Genomic DNA, 20,589 nt, shown 5'->3' with positions numbered 1-20,589 from the left:
AGTTAATTAGCAGCTAATAGTGTAGCACATGATTAATACCCCAATTAATGGTTTTAATATCTCACTCCTGATTTCCTTGTTGAAATATTGGAGCTTATATTAGAACTAAAACTTTAAACTGTGTGTGCTTTAAGTAGTTTGGAATTTAAATTACTTCCTTTTGTCATAACATGTATAACTTGATTTATTGTACTCTGTAATTTCCTACAGTACAAATAATTACTTCTAATTATATATACAGTACACCCACACCTCTCTCTCTCTCTCTCTTTCTCTCTCTCTCTCTCTCTCTCTCTCCATTCCTGTCTTCTTCTTTTTGTGGATCTCTCTCTCTCTGCCTCGTCATGCTGACCCCTGACCTCCGCAGACACCTGGCTCAGAACCCCTTCATGTGCGACTGCCACCTGAAGTGGCTGGCCGACTACCTGTTCGACAACCCTATCGAGACGAGCGGTGCGCGGTGTAGTCATCCCCGCCGCCTCGCCAACAAACGCATCAGCCAGATCAAGGGCAAGAAGTTCCGCTGCACAGGTACACAGTCTCTCTCTCTCTCTCTCTCTCTCTCTCTCTCTCTCTCTCTCTCTCTCTCTCTCTCGCTCTCTTTCGCTCTCTCTCTCTCTCGCTCTCTCTCGCTCTCTCTCGCTCTCGCTCTCTCTCGCTCTCTCTCGCTCTCTCTCGCTCTCTCTCTCTCTCTCTCGCTCTCTCGCTCTCTCGCTCTCTCGCTCTCTCTCTCTCTCTCTCTCTCTCTCTCTCTCTCTCTGCACATGTTCACAAAAGTCCAGTAGTTCGATGAAGGCCCAGGCTTGGCGGGCCACGTAGGAACCGTCCCCGTGCCCGCGTGGCCTTGGCCAGCAAACGGGGCCCCCCGCGGATCAGGCAGTATGCAGGGGTCAGCCGAGTCGACCACAGTCGCCGGACAGGTTTACCCTCCGGAATTCTGTGGGCAGGCTCGCGTGCGTGCGTGCATGTGTGCGTGCGTGGTGGGGGAGCTGTGTGGCATCCTCAGGCCTGTGGCAGTTCTGGGTTACATACTGCCAGGCTTCAGAGTGCTCATGGGACGTCACCAGGAAGAGGTGGAGTGGCTCCAAAAAAGGCAGTCAACACCAGCACCACCTGACCTGGTACAGGCCAGCGTCAGTGTGTTGGGCGCGTGGGCGGGTGGGTGGGGGGTCTGGGAGACCTTCGGACTGTCCTTTGAAGTGCAACCGCTGCTTGCTTTGGTATTAACCCCTGGATTTCCCCTAATTCCAGCTCTGCCTGCATCCATATAGCAGCACAGTAACCGGTACACACCAGCTGGTCCTAGGGCGACGCTCCGGAAGCTTCTGAAGCCGAGTGTGTATGTGTGTGTGTGTGTGTGTGTGTGTGTGTGTGCCTATGCACAGCAGCAGAAGGCTTCACTCCATTCCTTTTCTCCTGTGCCACATCCTGTGCGTATCAGTGTGTGTGTTCCGTCTCTCTCTGTCTGTCTGTATCCTGGCGTCACGTCGTCCCGGTAACCGCACCGGGGGACAGGGATGGGGCGGCCCACCCGTCTGCATGGCGTCCCGGTTCTTCCCCGGGCGGCTTCCCGCTCTCTACCTGGCTGCTCCGCTCCTCTCCCCACCTCTCCGCTGCGCTCCTCCTCCACTCTGGCCCCCCCCCGGCTCCGGGCACGGGGCCCTCTGGGCCCCCTGGTGCAGCTGTCTCTTGTGCTTGATCTAACCATGTGCCTCCGCCTACACTCGCCTCACATGGTTCTGTCAAGCACCAGGGACCGCTGGACACACTCGCACGCAGCATGGCAATCTGGGATAGCGTGCGGGCGAGCACCCCCACCCCCTCACCCCCGAACTGCCGCGAGGAAGAGGAGCACGGCGGCGTAGGGACCCGCATCTACGAGTGCCACTGCCTCTCTCTCGTCGGCATGCCCCGGAAAGGACTGGAAACGCGACCCGCACAGGCCAGGGGGGGAGGGGCTCCTGGACCCGGCTCCTGGACTTGGCTCCGAGATCAGCCCTGCAGGCGGCTGAGACTGAGGCGGGTTTTAGATAAACAGCGCACCCGGAGAGATACCAGTGATGAGAAGCAGATACGGTGTTCCCCAGAAACAGGCCATGTTTTGCTGTCAAAACACATTCCAGGAGCAGACGTCCAGCGATGGACCCGACGCCCCTCGGACTGCGTTATCTGCCCTCTCCTCAGGATGGATGTTTGTTTAGGGCCAGTCAAGCACAGGATGTTGTGTTTGTGCACTAGTATACGTGTATCTGCTCATGCGATTGATTAACGTGACTCAATGCTTACATTTGTATTTCTTTAAATACGTGTGTGTGTGTGTGTGTGAGTGAATAAGCTATTTCACAGCCTTCTGCTCTTTCTCTTTTTCCTTGGTCTTTCTTTCCCCCTCCCTCCCTCCCTCTCTCTCTCCTTCTGTCCCTCTCTCTCCCTCTTTCCTGGCATGGTCAGGTTCGGAGGACTACCGGAGCCGCCTGACTAGTGAGTGTTTCCAGGACCTGGTGTGTCCGGAGCGCTGCCGCTGTGAAGGCACAGTGGTGGACTGCTCCAACCTCAGACTGACCAACCTCCCCACCCACCTGCCTGAGCACACCACCGACCTGTGAGAGAATACACACACACACACACACACACACGCGTGCGCACACACACACAGATCAATCAAACCTACTCACCCACCTTACACATATACACAGATGACCTTCTAGCCACACACACTAAACACCTGCAAAAGGTCAGCAAAAATTCACACATTCACACATACACATATACACACACTCCACACATCCACATAGGCACACACTCCACATATGCACACATACACATATGCACACATACACATATGCACACATACACATATGCACACATACACATATGCACACATACACATATGCACACATACACATATGCACACATACACACATGCACATATGCACACATGCACATATGCACACATACACATATGCACACATACACATATACACATATACACACACTCCACATATACACACACTCCACATATGCACACATACACATATGCACACATGCACATATACACACACTCCACATATACACACATACACATATACACATATACACACATCCACATAGGCACACACTCCACATATACACACATACACATATACACACATACACATATACACACATACACACATACACATATGCACACATACACATATGCACACATACACACATACACATATGCACACATACACACATGCACACATACACACATGCACACATACACACATGCACACATGCACATATGCACACATACACATATGCACACATACACACATACACACATGCACATATACACACATGCACATATACACACATACACACATGCACATATACACACATGCACATATACACACATACACACATGCACATAGGCACACATACACACATCCACACATACACACATCCACATATACACACACATACACACATACACATATACATATACACACATATACAGATACACACATATATACATATACACATAGACACATACAGATATACAGATATACACATAGACACATACAGATATACACATATAGACATATACACAGATACAGATATACACATATACAGATATATATATATATATTTACACATATACAGATATATACATATAGACATATACAGATATACACATAGACACATATAGACATATACAGATATACACATATACACACAGATATACACATAGACACATACAGATATACACATATACAGATATATATATATACACATATACAGATATATACATATACACATATACAGATATACACATAGACACATATAGACATATACAGATATACACATATAGACATATACACATATACAAATATACACATATACACATATACAAATATACACATATACAGATATACAAATATACACATATACAGATATACAAATATACACATATACAGATATACAAATATAGACATATACACAGATACAGATATACACAGATACAGATATACACAGATACAGATATATATATATACACAGATACAGATATATATATATACACATATACAGATATACACATAGACACATATACACATAGACAGACCAGGTTTTAGCCTGTTCATAGCGAATAAAGAAGGGAAGCGTCTGATGGAAAGTGCAGTAAAAGATTTGTTTATTATGTTTGTTCTTTTCACTCTTTTATTTTTATTTTTATTTTGACTTCATGTCAAAATGTTTAAGAACCCACTCCAAACGTCCTATAGACAGGGTCCAAACAGCAAATACCGAACAGGGAAGACCAAACAGCAGGCACCAAACAGTAAACACCACGGCATGCCCCAAACAATAAACACCGAACAGTAAACACCACGGTGTGCCCCAAACAATAAACACCAAACACTAAACAGCGAGTTCCCGTGGCCAGCTAAACTGAACTCCAGCCATCTAGATCAGCAGGCCTTATATACTGGCAGGACACACCTATGCATCAGTGGGACCCATTTACCATGAACCTCTGCTTCACAGTCTGCCTGTAACAATCCTTAAAGCATCTAGACAAAGCAAAGGTTCGTCACAGCATACACACTCCACGTGATCTCTTCTGTCATCCCTTACTAGGGTTGGAGAACAAAATCAGATATCAATATGGCACCCATCCCTATATAACTGGTATTTACCAGACCAACGCGCGAGGCAGAGTTCGATGCCTCATTTCCATGCAACTTAAAGTTCAGCCAAAAATAACATTCCCATGTAATTTTTTTTCTTTTTATTGCCTCAGATCGACCGAGAGTTTTTTGGAGTTCATCTTTTGCTTCTTTAGTTTAGAGCAAAAGATGATAACGTTGGTAACAAAGAATGGAAGTCAACAGCAATGGTAACAGCCATCGTAGAATTGCAGAGTTGCGTGTTCACAGACTTCTTTCAACCTGTTGAAAGCGCGTCCAGGGTACTGGCCACAGCCCTGTCCTAAAACACATGGACTGGTCTGTGAGGCATTTTTTAACACCTGCATGCGGTCTGAGCAGGTGGCGAGAAGTTTGTGGGCATGTATTTATGAAGGTTATGTGGGTTTCTGTTGATTTCCCGTGTTCCCTAACAATGTTAGCAGTTTGCAACTTTTGTTCCAAAGAAACACAACTTGTCCTCCAGACATGTCTAATCGACTACATATGGTGTAATTTTATTTTTCACAAAATCAAAAAAAGACCCCTTTAAACGGCTGAGCCGTCGATTGCAATATTTGCCCTCCAGTGCTCCAAAACAGACACTAAACAATGATTAATTGAAGTATGTCACGTTGCCATCGCTAGTTAACATCACACTTGCATAAATGCCTAAAGCTAAATGGTCTAAAGTGTGGTTGAAGAATATACTTTGAAGTTCAAATTTTTCTTAGCAATACCTCCTTAAAAGACCTCCTTTAATGTTTTATTTTTAAGTGCCGCTTCTAACAGTGTTTAGGCACCTGCGCACGGATACCCAGCGAGATACCCAGCCCTATTCCTCACTTCTCCCTCACATATCTGACCTCTCTCTCTCCCTGGTCTCTCCCCGGCCCCTCTCCCCGTGGTCTCTCTTTCTTGTCTCTCTCTGGGCAGGCTCCCAGCTCCGGCTGAGGCGTGGGGAACGCTACAGGCTTCTCCCGGGCCTTCAGCCCTGCGCCACGCTGGGTCTGTCCCCCAGATATCACTTGCCCTTCGTCCCCGGAGCAGAGGACACGTCACGTCACACTCTTCCCCTCTGCAGACTCGTCCGCTTCGCTCATCCATCACCCCCTGACACCTCCCCCCCTCCCTCCCTCCCTCCTGCTCAGCTTTTCTCTCTCCCGTCTGCAGTGCGGCTGCTTATTTATGGAGCGCTCGCGGAGGGGCCGGCAGTGGGCCCTCTGTGTCTGCGCGTCCCCTTCCTCCGCTGCGTCCCGCTTGCCATCCCCGAGTGCTCGCGCGTCCTCCCCGCCGTCCACGCCTGGAGAACGGACCCGATGACTTTAAAAAAAAAACAAAACAAAAAAACTCGCTTTTCACTCTCCTCCTTCCATTCAGCCTCGACATTCCTCTTTCATCCTGTCGTTCTGCCTTTACGTCGTCCCATCTCACCATCTCGGCCCACGTCACACCCAGGCCCACGCGCAGGTGTGTAGACCAGCGTAACATGGCACTGCTGTTGGGCGAGCAGGGATCGAATACCAACGTCTCCGCGCGTCTCGGAGCCATGACGTGCTCTCGCTGCGGCTCAAGGCTTCTTTTCCTTTTTCCACCTCCTCTTTGCTACGACTTTATCTCCGTTCCACGCTGCGTTATGAGTCATCCTCACCGGTGTGCCATTAAACTCTCTCTCTCTGTCTCCCCTCCCTCTCTCTTTGTAATCCCGTCTTCACCAGGCGCCTGAACGACAATGAGATCTCATCCCTGGAAGCCGCGGGAGCCTTTAAGAAGCTGCCAAACCTACGCAAGATGTACGTCTTTTTTTTTTCTTTTTTTTTTTTTAAGAGGCACGGGGCCGAGGGGCCGAGGGGCCGGGGGGGGGGCGTTTCCACGACAGCACCGCGAGCCGCACACGGGACAAAAGCGACGGATTACCCCGGCCAAACGGGTGCAGGCTTGGTGGGGTATTCCACCCGCCCACCCACCCGCCTGGGCGGCGGACAACAGCAGCGGTCCCTCACAGAAAGAGGACCGCTGATTTATCAGACACGAAATTGCTTATGACCCTGCACTGTCAGGATGGTTATAAATGAGCGCCCTCTCAAACATCCCCACGCACGCTTTCCTGAGGCCCCGATTACAATCGGCTAGTGAATCACCAGAACACACCAGAGATAACACCATGCCAGAAATCATAAGTGAGCGTTTAGGACATGATTACAAATGAAGAACATATTAAACTCTTGGTGGCGAGCCAGTAATGTATTCATCCGTTTTGCAATTTTGCCAAAGAACTGCGCGGACGTGTCTTCTGCGTGGACCATTGGGACTCGTTGACAAATTGGACAACCAAAACAAATAAAACTCGCCGACAGTGACATGTTAATATTTTTAAGGCGTCAGAGGATTGTGGGGATTAACAAGGCGCTCAATAAATTCTGTTCTTTTTGTTGCTTCGTTCCAGAAACCTGAGCAACAACAAGCTGCGCGAGATCCAGGAGGGCGCGTTCGACGGGGCGTCAGGCGTGCTAGAGCTGCTCCTTACTGGAAACAAGCTGCAGGCCGTACACGGGCCCATGTTCCGGGGCCTGAGCGGCCTCAAGACCCTGTGAGTACAACCACCCTCTCCCTGCACCCCCCCTCCGTACGACCTCCCAAGGTGAGGGGGCGTGGTTTCACCGTGCGGCCGCACGTATGCCGTGGGGCTCGGACGGGTCCGCTCGTCTATTTTGGGGGGGAGGAGATGCATGTTGCAGGAAATTCCGTCCGTAGGTTAGGGACCAGCATGCACTGGAAGAAGCAAACTTCGCTCATCCAATTAAGACGGCAACCGCACCAACCCAAACCAGGAGTCCCAGCGTAACGAGCTGCCTGGTGCACCATTAAAGCACCAGCCAGAGCTCCTGGCAGTTCGAGGGACCGCGTGCGGGCCCCCGCCGCCTGCTTAATTAGCCAAATTGGAGAGAGAGGAGTGTACAGTCTCAAATGAATAGAATCATGGCGGGCAATATTGAGTTTCGTGCCTTTTAAATCCCGGGAACATGGCAGCCAAATTGAGTTTGCCTGTCTGGGGTCACTAACGTCACATCTGCAGCGGTTCAGGTTTTCATCCCTGAAGCCTCTGGTTTGCATTTGGTCCATTTGCACAGCTGGACTCCTTTTAGAGGCCCAAGATTAGTCTGGCTTCCCCCCCGTTCACCACACCGCACACGTGCACATACACACACACACACACACACACACACACACACACACACACGCTCACGCTCAGTTGAACAGGCTACTTTCTTCTTCCAGCCTTACAGATTCTCAGGAAGATATTGCATGGTTGACTTAGGGCACTAGCCAGAACAACACACACACACACACACACACACACACACACACACACACCCCCACTTGTAATGTTCCAAAAGCCTCAAAACCTGTCTGACAGCTGAGCTCCCTTCAGACTGCCAGTAGGTGGGCTCTGGGCGGGCCTTAGCTCCCAGAGCCTATCATTCCTTCCACCTGTCCGACGCATGCCGGCTCCCCGTGCAATTCCCCTCCAACCATGTGTGGCGCACACCTGAGTGCGCACGCACGTATGCACACACGTGTGTGTACGTCTTTGTTGGTTTGCGCGTGCGTGTGTGTTTGCGCCTGTGTGTGTGCGTGCACGCCACGTGCTAAACGTCGGTATACAGTGGAATGCTTGATTGCTTCCGTCCAACCTTCACACACTGATTAACACATTCATGCTCACGTGTCTTACCTCTCTGTGTCGCATGGGTGTGTGTGTGTGTGTGTGTGTGTGTGTGTGTGTGTGTGTGTGTGTGTGTGTGTGTGTGTGTGTGTGTGTGTGTGTGTGTGTGTGTGTGTGTGTGGTGTGTGTGTGTGTGTGGTGTGTGTGTGTGTGTGTGGTGTGTGTGTGTGGTGTGTGTGTGTGGTGTGTGTGTGTGGTGTGTGTGTGTGTGTGTGTGGTGTGTGTGTGTGTGTGTGTGGTGTGTGTGGTGTGTGTCCAGGATGCTAAGGAGCAACCAGATCACCTGCGTGGACAACGCCACCTTCACAGGCCTTGGCTCCGTGCGCCTGCTCTCGCTCTATGACAACCACATCTCCACCATTGCTCCAGGGGCCTTCTCCACCCTCCACTCCCTCTCCACCATGTAAGTGCTCCGCCCGTCAACGCGCAGACACAAAAACGCTCAGACCGCCAAAGAACAAGACAAAGGCGAAAAGGATCGGAAAGTAAGCCGCCCTCTGAGCGCGAGCGCGGCCCGGGCTTTTTGCGAGATTAGAGCTCGCTTATTCCGTGTTATTCTGTAACGCAAAAAACGTAAGATCACAGGATCTCACAAAGTCATTTGTCACGCAGCCATCGCAGCGGGACGGAGGTCCCGGGTCACCCTTTGAGCCGACGATTTGAGTGGCGCGGGGTTAAAAACTGCGCTCTGCTGCGGTCCGCGGTGCGGAGACGTTAAACACTGTTATCGCAGCAGGCCGAGCACGGGGGCCGGGCAGACTGCTCCTTTGTCTTCACGCGTTATTGTTTGCAGGTGCTTTTTCGGTTCCTGGGGTCACCTTCTCTGCTTCCCAGCTTTTTCCCTTAGATATCTAATGTCAGGATTTTGGTTTGGCTGTCTCCATCCATGGCCAATGACAGAGAAGGATCAAAGGAGGCGGCTGCAGATGTTTCTTCGCTAGGAAACGGCGTTCTTTGATGGCGATGTCCGGAACATTCCAAACCCATTAAAATGACAAAACGGTACAACGCTAGGGTTAGCGCTAGGGTTCCGAGTGCTTGAACTACAGTATTTGTTCATTATTAAAAGAGTCCAACATAATGTTGCGGATTTGAACCTATGAGGGCAATTAGAAATGATTTTTTAATGACATTCAGAATTGCCAAGGATTTTGTCGCCTTTTGGACTGAAAATTGTGTAGTAGTGCAGTGTTCCGTGTTTGAAGACATTGGAAGAGTACAAACGCGCGGTACCGACACATCCAGCAAACCAGTCTAAATTACTAAAATTGCCTTCAGGTAGAACGTTTCTTGAAACGTGGAATCAATCGGACCAGAGTATACACTTGTAGGTCTGCGTGTGCCGGTCTTTTTTTCTGATTTTGCTTTAAACAAGTGTTTTTTGTTTTAAAAAAACCAAAGATTTGGCTCATGGTCACAGGAGTGACACGCAGGTTTCCAGGAAGGAGAGAGTTCTGTTTGTTGACTCGTTTGTTAGGGCTGGCCCTGCCAGCTGTGTGGAAGGCTAGGACTAATGAGCCTCTCAGGCGTGGCTGCATTGATCTGAAGGAGAGCCTACGAGCACGCCTAGCAGGCTGACTCGCGGCGCGCGTGATCTGTGAAGCGCAGGCGACAGGTTTTAATTAGGATGCATTTCTGAACTGTGTCGGGGATGAGGGCGGTACTCATTTGTCTGCATTTGTCGTTGGCACAATAAAGACGAGTTGAATCAAAGCACCCTCTCTCTCTCACTCTTCTCTCTCTGTCTGTCTGTCTGTCTGTCTGTATTTTTAGTTGCTTAGTGTTGGAATGGATCAGTTTGTGTCAGCTGCAAGGTAATTAGAGAGAGAGAGAGAGAGAGAGAGAGAGAGAGATATCCAGCTGTTCTCTCACCACCTTTGTGCATTTTGGCTCTTTACCCAGCTGCTTGCCCCTCCTCCACACAGGTTACTAGACTGTTGCTGAGATTGGGGATTAGGTTCAGTAAAGGTCGCTTTCTTTCCAGCTACTCATTATCAACAAATCGTTCTAGGCTGTCCCACGGCTTTTATGGTTTTTTCAATGGGTTCTCCATCTGCCTTTGTCATTGGAGAATGTCAGTATAAGCCTCTCTCTCTCACCCTCTCTCTCTTTCTCTCTCTCTCTCTCTCTCTCTCTCTCTCTCTCTCTCTCTCTCTCTCTCTCTCTCTCTCGCTTTCTCTGAAGATAATGAACCTATTTGGTTTTGTGTTGTTTATGGAGCACAGCCTGAATAATTAAAGGCAGACACATGGCGGGTCGGCTCTGCTACCCAGTGTCTGTCAGCGGCGCGCTCGAAGGTCGGCTCGCGTAATTAAGCCGCGCCCTTGGCTGGAGCGGAACGGTGTCTCTCCACCCGTTCCCATCCAAGGTGCTCCGCCCGGCCTGCCATGGGCGAGCCCTGTCCGGACCCCTGCTACTCCAGTCCCCCAGCCCCCCACGGCTGTCCTCTCACGGCTGAAAATTTAGGAGTCAGGTCCCTGTAGCCCCCCTGGACCCTCCGAGCTCCCTTGAAAGAGGACACTTGAAAAATGGATCAATAAGCCGACTCTGAAGGCCCCACTCCTGTGGTTAGCATAGCCTTCTGGGAAACGGAGTTCAGCGCCTGGATCGGGCTGTCACTGATAGGAAGGTGTTTCTTGTGTTCCTGCCATGACCTTCTCCTGTAGCCTTCAAGATGAAGATAAATCACAAACACCTTACAAACTACATCACAAACACCTTACAAACTACATCACTGCTCTTCAATGAAGGTCAGCACTAAATCTGCAGTTGTTGTACATGAACAACAAAAACGTTTTGACTCGCTGACCGGGCCGGACGGCTCTCTCCTCCCCTCCCGTGTGCGCAGTAACCTGCTGTCCAACCCGTACGTGTGCGACTGCCACCTGGCCTGGCTGGGGTTGTGGCTGAAGAAGACGCGGGTGGTCAGCGGAAACCCCCGCTGCCAGAAGCCTGCCTTCCTGAAGGAGATCCCCATACAGGACGTGGCCACGCCCGACTTCACCTGCGAAGGTACGCAGCCAGGCATCCTGCCGGCGCGGGTCTGGCTTCCTGACAGGTCGGATGCTCTGAGAGACCCTCCCCGTCACGGGCGTGCTGCCGCCGCACTGTTCGTTAATGCCGTGTGTGTGTGTGTGTGTGTGTGTATACACTGAGAACAACAACATAAGGCTAAACTGATTTGCACGGAGGTTTTTTTTGGCAGTTTGAAGAGGCCCAGTCGAGGTAAAATGGGCCTCGTTCCGTCTGCTTTCTCCAGTCCACACCATGTTTCTCTCTCTCTCTCTCTCTCTCTCTCCCTCCATCTCTCACATTTTTCTCCCTCTCTCTGTCCCGCTCTTTATTGGCATGAAGGTAATAAGATACACTGTTGCCGAATGAGTTAACAAGAAACACATAAACATAAACATAACATAAATAAGAGGAAGGTAATATTATAGATTGGAACAGAACAGCCGAAACTCGGGAGAGATGCATATCATTTTCATACAAAATCCATTTCTAGTGGAAACATATTTAGAGCATTCTGTTAGGAAGAGCTCAGCTCTGTCTCCACCAATGGGAGCTCACGGTGAGAGCACAGCCAGGCCTCTCTGGGTAACAGCTCTGTCTCCACCAATGGGAGCTCACGGTGGGAGCACAGCCAGGCCTCTCTGGGTAACAGCTCTGTCTCCACCAATGGGAGCTCACGGTGGGAGCACAGCCAGGCCTCTCTGGGTAACAGCTCTGTCTCCACCAATGGGAGCTCACGGTGAGAGCACAGCCAGGCCTCTCTGGGTAACAGCTCTGTCTCCACCAATGGGAGCTCACGGTGAGAGCACAGCCAGGCCTCTCTGGGTAACAGCTCTGTCTCCACCAATGGGAGCTCACGGTGAGAGCACAGCCAGGCCTCTTTGGGTAACAGCTCTGTCTCCACCGCTGAGAGCTCATGTAATCTCGATTTAGGGCAAAATAGCATTGAAGTCTTTGTTGGCGATGTGCATTTTCAGTGCAGTGGGTGATGTTATTGTGTTTTTCATTGGTTGGGATGATTTTGGCCTTGAGCGTGTGGTCAGGCTGACTAATGTTGTTGATGTTGTTGAGTTTTAGGTTGCTGGGGCTGAGGGGTCTCCTTCACATGTTCAGCTCATGACTGGCCAGTGCTTTATAGTGGAGTGAATGGGAGTCACTAGAGTTGATATGCTTCCAGAAATGTAGAGATCTTTTCTAAATATTTACTAAAATGTTAAATATCTCTCACTCTCTCCCTCTTTCTATACCTCTCTCTCTCCCTCCCTGTCATTCCCTCGCTCCCTCCCTCCTGGTGCTGTGTGCAACCTGTTGTTGTTGTTGTTGTTGTTGTTGTTGGAGCGCTCCTGCTCCTCTGTACCTCCATTGAACTCTTAATTCCCTGGTTCCGTATTAATCCGGAGGGCCACTCAGGCCCTTAGCAGATAGTGTCTCCCCGGCCAGGAGGGAGCACGGGAGCTCCGCCTGGGGAAGGCGGAGACCCGCCCCAGCCAACAGCAGCATTTAACGTAGGAGCCTTAATTCCCGCGTGCCATTCCGCCTGTCAGGAGGGAGCACTTCCAGCGCCGACTGTCGGATCGCCGCGGCATGTGGCCAGCAGGGCTCTTTAGGGAAGAACTCTGCTCAAATCAGTTTTGGCCCAGTTGTGCGAACACACACACACACACACACACACACACACACAGACACACAGACACAAGCGCCATCGCACCTGTCTGTGTTCTCGGTGCCATTCTGTTCTTTTTTTCTCCATTTCTCTTTTTCGGACCCTCTCTCTTATTTATGAACATCTATATTAAACCTTTGTCAGCGACGTGCGATTTTTCTTTTCAGGGTGCGACGTCTCGATAAAGAAGCATTAAGAATTAAACGTTCCCCGTACACCTTCCTTTCTGTCTCGCCCTCTGAACGCGTGTCTGTCTCCCTCTCCCTCTCTCTGAGCAGGTGTCGAAGACAACGCCTGCCTGCCGCCGGTTCCGCGCTGTCCTGAGCCGTGCACGTGCGCAGATACGGTGGTGCGCTGCAGTAACCGTGGCTTGCGCGCCCTGCCCAAGAGCATCCCCAAGGACACCACTGAGCTGTAAGCCCTCTCCCTCCATCCCTCTCTCCATCCCTCTCTCCCTCCCTCTTCTCTCCTCCTGCTACCTTTCTTTCTCTCCCTCCCTCTCTCTCCATCCCTCCCTCCTCTCGCTACCTCTTTCTCTCCCTCCCTCTCTCTCCATCCCTCCCTCTCCTCTCGCTACCTCTCTTTCTCTCCCTCCATCCCTCTCTCCCTCCCTCCTCTCTCCTCTCGCTACCTCTCTTTCTCTCCCTCCCTCTCTCTATCCCTCCCTCTCTTTCTCTACCTCTCTTTCTCTCGCTACCTCTCTTTCTCTCCCTCCCTCTCCTCTCCCTCCCTCTCTCTATCCCTCCCTCTCTTTCTCTACCTCTCTTTCTCTCGCTACCTCTCTTTCTCTCCCTCCCTCTCTCCCTCCCTTGTTCTAATTCACTTTGCCTCTTTTTTTCCCTCTGCTGGTCCTGTTGCTCACATTATTCTGTCAGCTTTCTTTCTTTTTCTGTGGTTGCCTCACCGGTTACCTCACCGGTTACCTCGACGGTTGCGTCAACGGTGTTGAACCCCAGCTGGCCACGGGCTGTTCCAGTAATGCGCTTGCTAGGAGTGCTGTAGTCTCCTCTGTCTCCTGTTACATGAACCCAGCACCACATCAGAGGGGATGTCCAGTCCTGCCATGGCCACGGTCCCGCAGGGAGTGTCCTGCTGGGAATGTCTGAGGCGGGACCCTCCGAGCCATTCAGCAGAGCATGGCTCTTTCCATTCCTTTAACACAGGCTGAGAGAGAGAGAGAGAGAGAGAGAGAGAGAGATGGGTAGACTTTAAAAAGTGACTCTATTTAAGGTTCCATCTACCTATTCTATCAGTGTGTGTGTAATGATAGACTCCAGTGTGCGCGCGTGTGTGTGTGTGTGTGTGTGTGTGTGTGTGTGTGTGTGTGTGTGAGAGAGAGAGACTAGACTCCTCTCCTAGTCTTTACTGACAGGCTTCATTAGCCCTCTGTGTGATATTGAGCTGCTTGAAGCCTCCATCTGCTGCCTGCGCCTCTGTCTTTGTCAATGAACCACACACTCTCAGCCGCCTGGACTGCTCAACACACACACACACACACAAACACACACACAGGCACAAGCCATACCGACTTTGACAGTACTGCCTACACACCGCATTCTTGAGCTGGTACCAGCATGGCGGCATATAAAGAGCCATAATGCACCAGAACGCAAAGCCCCTCCCACAGGCAGGCGTGACTATACCCACCATGCAGCCTCCGGCTCTCTCTCGAGCAGCGCCGGCTTCCCATTCACCAAGCCTCTCTGGCTATAATTTCTGCCTCCCCCACGCCTCCTGGCAATGGCCGACGCCTCGTACGTCTGGCTGCGGAGTGGTTGTGATGTGTGACGCGTGTGTGTGTGTGTGTGTGTGGCGCTTAGTAAGAACACGTTTGTCTTCCATGGCACAGGTACCTGGAAGGAAACCTGCTGACAGCCGTCCCTAAGGAGCTGGCGCACCTGAAACAGCTCATGCTTGTGTAAGTCTCTCCATTCCTCCAAACCCAAACAAAATCACCTTGACGTCCTTCCACCTCGTGTCCAGCTGTCGAGCCACTGTGGATAAACGGACATTTTGTTAACTAGAAGTTGCCAGATAACGTTCGAGCACCTTGAAGGCTGATTTGATGTGTTTTATTAGTGGTGTAAAGCAGTGAGGCATGGGATTTGTCCGTGTGTTTGGTTAATCGTGTGTGTGTGTGTGTGTGTGTGTGTGTTTCTCGTGCTCCACAGGGACCTGAGCAACAACAGCATCAGCTCCCTCACTCCTCTCGTTTTCAACAACATGACTCGGCTCTCCACACTGTGAGTCACCGTGGCTACTGTCTGCTGCACGACGCTGACAACATCCGCAACGCGGCGTCGGTGTGCGTGTGAATTTGGATGTGTGGGAACATAAATGTCTGGGTGTAATATCACTCCCTGTGTGTGTGTGTCTCTCTCTCTCTTTCTCTCTCTCTCTCTCTCTCTCTCTCTCTCTCTCTCTCTCTCTCTCTCTCTCGGTCTGCAGTATCCTGAGTTATAATCAGATCCGCTGTGTGCCGGTGCATGCGTTTGATGGACTGCGCTCACTGCGACTGTTGTAAGTCCTCTTCCTGCTTCCACCTATGAAACACACACACACACACCCACACACACACACACACCCAGCTTTATTATCTTATTAGGTGACTGTGAAACAGAGCAGGTTTTGGAAGGAAAATGAGTTTCTGACCTCTGCAGGTTCGACCCCCACTATATGGAGAAAGAGATTCCCCCCCCCCTCTTCTCCACACCCATCACTCACTCTTAAGGTCAGTCTGGAGGTTATCAGGAGCTCTTAGGCTCTGCCTCTGCAGCCCTGTTGTGGCAGCAGGACATGGTGGCCCCACTACCAGGCATCACTCTCAGTTGCTCATTTCCCAGAATGCCCCTGGGGCACCTCTGGCATGGCCTCAGCGGTGCAGGGCTGTACGGTCACAGGGTCTGATTGCTGTTAGACTGACACCTCTTCAGACCTTTCTGTGTGTGTGTGTGTGTGTGTGTGTGTGTGTGGCTTCAAATGAGGGCAGTGGAATAAGCAGGACAAAGTGACACAGTGTACTCTACACACGATGAATTTTCAGTGCTCAGTCCCTGAGCGTCGGAGCAGAGCTCTTCAGCAGAGCCCCCGTCCCGTCCTCCCGTCCTCTGGGGGGTGCCAGCGAGAGCTGCTCAGCACTCCACGTTATCTTGTTTTCAATTCCTCCTTTCTTCTCTTTCAGAACACTCCACGGAAACGACCTTTCAACTATTCCAGAGGGAGCCTTCAACCACTTGACATCTCTGTCTCATCTGTGAGTGTGTGCAAGCCCATGCAAATATGCTCGCTCTCTCTCTCTCTCTCTCTCTCTCGCTCTCTCTCTCTATTAATGACAGGCTCTCAGCATCAAACTCGGAAACTCACTCCGATTTTTACGACCCATAGAGGTTTGCCTTCATTACCGGGCACGACCTGGAAGTGGAAGGAGTGAGTGAGCAGCGTTCCTAAAGAGCCCCAAAGCACCTCCCCCCCCCCCGGGAATCTTTGTAAAATGTTATTACCGCTAAAAGGCATCCGTCAGCGAGCGCTTCTGACCAGTTTATTCTCTTCGCCTGTGGCTCCTGAGTTACCAGAGGGCAGCCATTACCGGCCCCGACAAAAAGGCTGGCTCTTCTGGAGAAGGGCCCTCTGTTTCATTAGCAAGAGAGCGAACGGAAGCACCTTCCCCTGCTCTTTAGCAGATGAAGAGGTTCCCTTTGTGCCTTGAAGTAGGATGCACAAGTGTGGGCGTGTGTGTGTGTAGGAGCTTGTGTGCAGGGTATTGTGATGAACTCTTGTTCGGCTGTGCGTGGGGCTAAACCATCTTCCTTGATGTGCGTGCACGTGTGTGTGTGTGTGTGTGTGTGTGTGTGTGTGTGTGCGAGACAGGGCGCTGGGTGCCAACCCCCTGTACTGTGACTGTGAGCTGCGCTGGCTCTCCCAGTGGGTGAAGGCGGGCTTTAAGGAGCCTGGCATCGCCCGCTGCAGCGGGCCGTCCGACATGGCTGACCGCCTGCTGCTGACCACGCCCCTCAACCGCTTCCAGTGCAAGGGTAAGTCTCTCCTTCCACCACCCTACACCTCTATTCCTATCTTTCTTCCTTCCTTTCCCCCCCTCTCTCTCTCTCTCTCTCTCTCTCTCTCTCCCCCCATCTCTCTCTATTTCTGTCCCTCTCCCACAGCAAGAACCAAGCAGCCAACTGAAAGATTTAGACCCCAGAAACCCCAGAAAACCAATTAGCAGAGCCAGAGGATTGATGGGAGGTTAGTGGCAAGATTAAGGGGATTTTTAAAATATATTTGGACAGAGCGGTACTTAAAATAGTGGTGGTCTTAGCGCAAATGGCCTTCATCCCGTGTCCCGCCGGTAGACCTCCACCCCCCGGTTCTGTCTCCCTCCTCTGGACACACTCCCTCTCCCTCTGTATCTCGCAGGGCCCGTCGATCTGCACCTGATGTCCAAGTGCGCCCCCTGCCTGGCCAGCCCCTGCCAGAACAACGGCACGTGCGTCGGCGACGTCACGGGCTCCTACCGCTGCTCATGCCCATTCGGCTACAAGGTGAGTGAGGCTCCGCCTTCTGCGCGAACCACGCAGCCCTCTGAAATGTGCATATCCTTGCAGGAGTGCAAAAGGTTGCTGCCATCACTCTTCCTAAGCGCGCTCGATATATCGGAGGCTTCTCTGCTCATGCATACGCAACGCTGAGCGAGAGATCAATGAAAAAGCGCTGACTTGGCTGAGTGCAGCTTTGAAGTCCTAATCAGGGTGTTTTTTTCCGGCTAAACTACACATCGGTCTGTCTGCGCATATTACCGGGAAGCGTTAGGAGATCGAGGCTGTCTCCGGCATGCAGATCAGTCCAAACGGGGCTCATCCATTCATTTCTTACCGTTTGGGGGTAGAATGATGAGCAGTCTGCTGTAGATCAGCGTGAGACATCCGGGGCTTTGCAGGGTATTTGGTTTGAGTGTGTGTGTCCACGCCTGTGTCTGTGTGGGGTGTGGATTCCCGTGTGAAGTGAGTGTTTGTGAGTGTCTGTGGAGTGACGTGTGTGTGTGTGTGTGTGTGTGTGTGTGTGTGTGTGTGTGTGTGTGTGTGTGGCCCTGTACCTTTGCTATTACAAAGATACCCTTTCCCTCAGTGTTCAGCCACTTTTAAATGCCTTTGATCAGTGACTTGTGAGGTCCTTTAAAGAATTTCTTCTTTCTGTGTGTATTTCATGTTTGTTTGGGTGTGTGTGTGTGTGTGTGTGTGTGTGTGTGTGCCCTGACAGCAACATGTAATCATTAGCCTTTTGTTTGATTATGGGATTCCTCTCAGTGTCCTGCTGCAGTGGAACTGATAAGAACTTAACCTTTAGGCCGCTATAACACAAAACCAGTGACTCTTTTTTAATTAAAATATCTAGACCCAAGGTGAGCGCGTGCGTGCGTGCGTGTGTGCGTGGGTACGTGCGTGGGTACGTGTGTGTGTGTGTGTGTGTGTGGGTGCGTGCGTGTGAGCACATGTGTGTGTGTGTGTGTGTGAGAGTGCGTGGGTGGGTGTGTGTGTGTGGTTGTTTGCCAGACTCTCTCATTTTCGACAGCCTTCAGTCGGTTGGCTTTCCTCGCCTTCTCTCGTCTTCCTGTGGTCTAGATTAATTAAAAGGTGTGAAGAGAATCAATCACAAATGCTAGCGTGTGTGTGTGTGTGTGTGTGTGTGTGTGTGTGTGTGTGTGTGTGTGTGTGTGTGTGTGAGAGAGAGAGGGAGAGAGAGAGAGAGAGAGAGAGAGAGGGAGGGAGGGAGAACACAGTAGCTATTAGTGGAGGTGAGGACATACGCATGGATGGGTGTCTTGTAACTGAAACAGGCAGAGAGAGAGAGAGAGAGAGAGAGAGAGAGAGAGAGAGAGAGAGAGAGAGCGCAAAAGCATGGATGGGTGTCTTGGTGTAACTGAACCAGGCAGAGAGGGAGAGTCAAACGTGTCTGGGTCCATCAGCAAACCCCCATATCAACATAATTCGCCTTTTCCCACTTCTGCACCAAGATGTGGGAGACAGAAGCACAAACCAGGTGTGTGGGCTTACGGCGCTAAAGCTGCCGTGTCAGACTTTTAAAGGCCAGCGTCCCCACAAAGCACAGCCTGGCACAGCTGGGCGGGTGGCAGCGGTTTATCCAGAGAAATGCACTGTAGCAACAACTGGCTACATCTTCAGTGACATCAGAGACTCGCCATCCAACTCCAGCGCAAGCAGAAATGTGCATGGTTAAAGCTACAAACGTTGACTTTGTCATTCCGTAATTATCGCATTTTTCGTTTGTTCAGTGGTTTCCTATGTGAGTGTTTCAGCGTCATGCCTAGTCTCATTACGTGTACTCTGCTCTCAGAGTTATTGTCACGTTAATGTACAGCCTGACGCTCAGCCCGAGTCTCGAGTGAGGTGTTTGCAGCGGACGTAAATCCACCTCTGCTTGTCTCTCTCAGGGTCGCAACTGCGAGATCGTCATGAACGCCTGCCTCAGCCAGCCTTGTAGCAACGGGGGCACATGTCACCTCCCACCTGGCCAGGAGGGCCAATACAGGTACCCGCCAAGCCTCACCCGTTCCCTGCCGCGCCGTGCTCGTCCATGCTGGCAATCTCAACTCCGGGAACCTTAGAGTAGAGCTACTAAATGCATGTAGTTTTGATGATATTTGCCCGGGGCACTTTAAGAAACCAGGAGGCAGACAGGTTCGGTTTTATGTGCCAGTAAATTTCCTGCTTTCGGATGCTCTCCGCCTCCTAAATCACCCTGTAACCTTTAAGCACATGCAACTTTGCCCTTTTCTTCTGATTACCGAACGGCCCCGGCTGCTGCGGCCAGACAAAACAACAAACAAGCCGGCGTCGGGTCCTGCATTGACATTACAAAAAAAAAAAAAAGCAATGAAACGTCTCTGGAGTGCCGTTTGGGCGGAGTGGTGTCAGGGTGGCGTCAGCGGCGAGGGAGCGGCAGGTGATGTATCGGCTCATATACGCGCGCTGCCGTTCGAGGCTGAGGCACCGATCCGGCCGCAGCACCTGGGGGGCTTCACGGTGCCTCTCTTCTTCTCACTCTCCCCCACTACAGCTGCGCGTGCCCTCCCGGGTTCGAGGGCCAGCGGTGCGAGGTGAACCCTGACGACTGCGAGGACCACGACTGCGAGAACAATGCTACCTGCGTGGACGGCATCAACAACTACACTTGCGTGTGCCCCTCCAACTACAGAGGTAGGAGGCCCGCCACGTCCGTACGGCGGCCGGGTTGTAGCGGTAGGAGACCCGCTGCTACCCGGATGGGGAATTCCATCCGCACCGGCAACTTTGTCGCGGCGGTAACACGGTGTTTCGGCCTCGTTGGCCGTTTTTAGTTATAACCCTCGTCGTGTTTATCCGGCCACACGTTATACGCTAGGGTGGCTTTGGAGTAACACGGGACCCAGAAAGTGCCAGAAGGCAAAGCGTTTTTAAACGACTGGGCCTAATGCAGCTGTTTGGAACAGGCCATTTGGAGAGGGATCGTTGTAACTTTTACACCGT

The 20,589-nt window shown here is 51.2% G+C and overlaps 1 protein-coding gene across 3 annotated transcripts in view; it reads left to right on the top strand.

Moving 5' to 3' along the window:
• slit3 (slit homolog 3 (Drosophila)) overlaps positions 1–20,589 on the top strand; it is a 119,052-nt gene that overhangs the window by 85,576 nt on the left and 12,887 nt on the right. For all 3 annotated transcript variants that reach the window (XM_035532273.2, XM_035532272.2, XM_035532274.2), the window contains 15 exons: positions 368–531; positions 2,449–2,599; positions 6,386–6,460; positions 7,114–7,257; positions 8,654–8,797; positions 11,243–11,406; positions 13,348–13,483; positions 14,919–14,987; positions 15,241–15,312; positions 15,518–15,589; positions 16,251–16,322; positions 16,937–17,100; positions 17,483–17,607; positions 19,515–19,612; positions 20,141–20,280. In XM_035532273.2, the coding sequence (XP_035388166.1) occupies positions 368–531; positions 2,449–2,599; positions 6,386–6,460; positions 7,114–7,257; positions 8,654–8,797; positions 11,243–11,406; positions 13,348–13,483; positions 14,919–14,987; positions 15,241–15,312; positions 15,518–15,589; positions 16,251–16,322; positions 16,937–17,100; positions 17,483–17,607; positions 19,515–19,612; positions 20,141–20,280 (1,790 nt within the window). The remainder of the gene's footprint in view (positions 1–367; positions 532–2,448; positions 2,600–6,385; positions 6,461–7,113; positions 7,258–8,653; positions 8,798–11,242; positions 11,407–13,347; positions 13,484–14,918; positions 14,988–15,240; positions 15,313–15,517; positions 15,590–16,250; positions 16,323–16,936; positions 17,101–17,482; positions 17,608–19,514; positions 19,613–20,140; positions 20,281–20,589) is intronic.

The sequence above is a fragment of the Electrophorus electricus genome, chromosome 16 (assembly GCF_041902795.1).
Source record: "Electrophorus electricus isolate QZ-2024a chromosome 16, ASM4190279v1, whole genome shotgun sequence".
NCBI lineage: Eukaryota > Metazoa > Chordata > Actinopteri > Gymnotiformes > Gymnotidae > Electrophorus > Electrophorus electricus.
The sequence above is the reverse complement of the archived record's forward strand: the minus strand, read 5'-3'. Positions and strand labels throughout refer to the sequence as shown.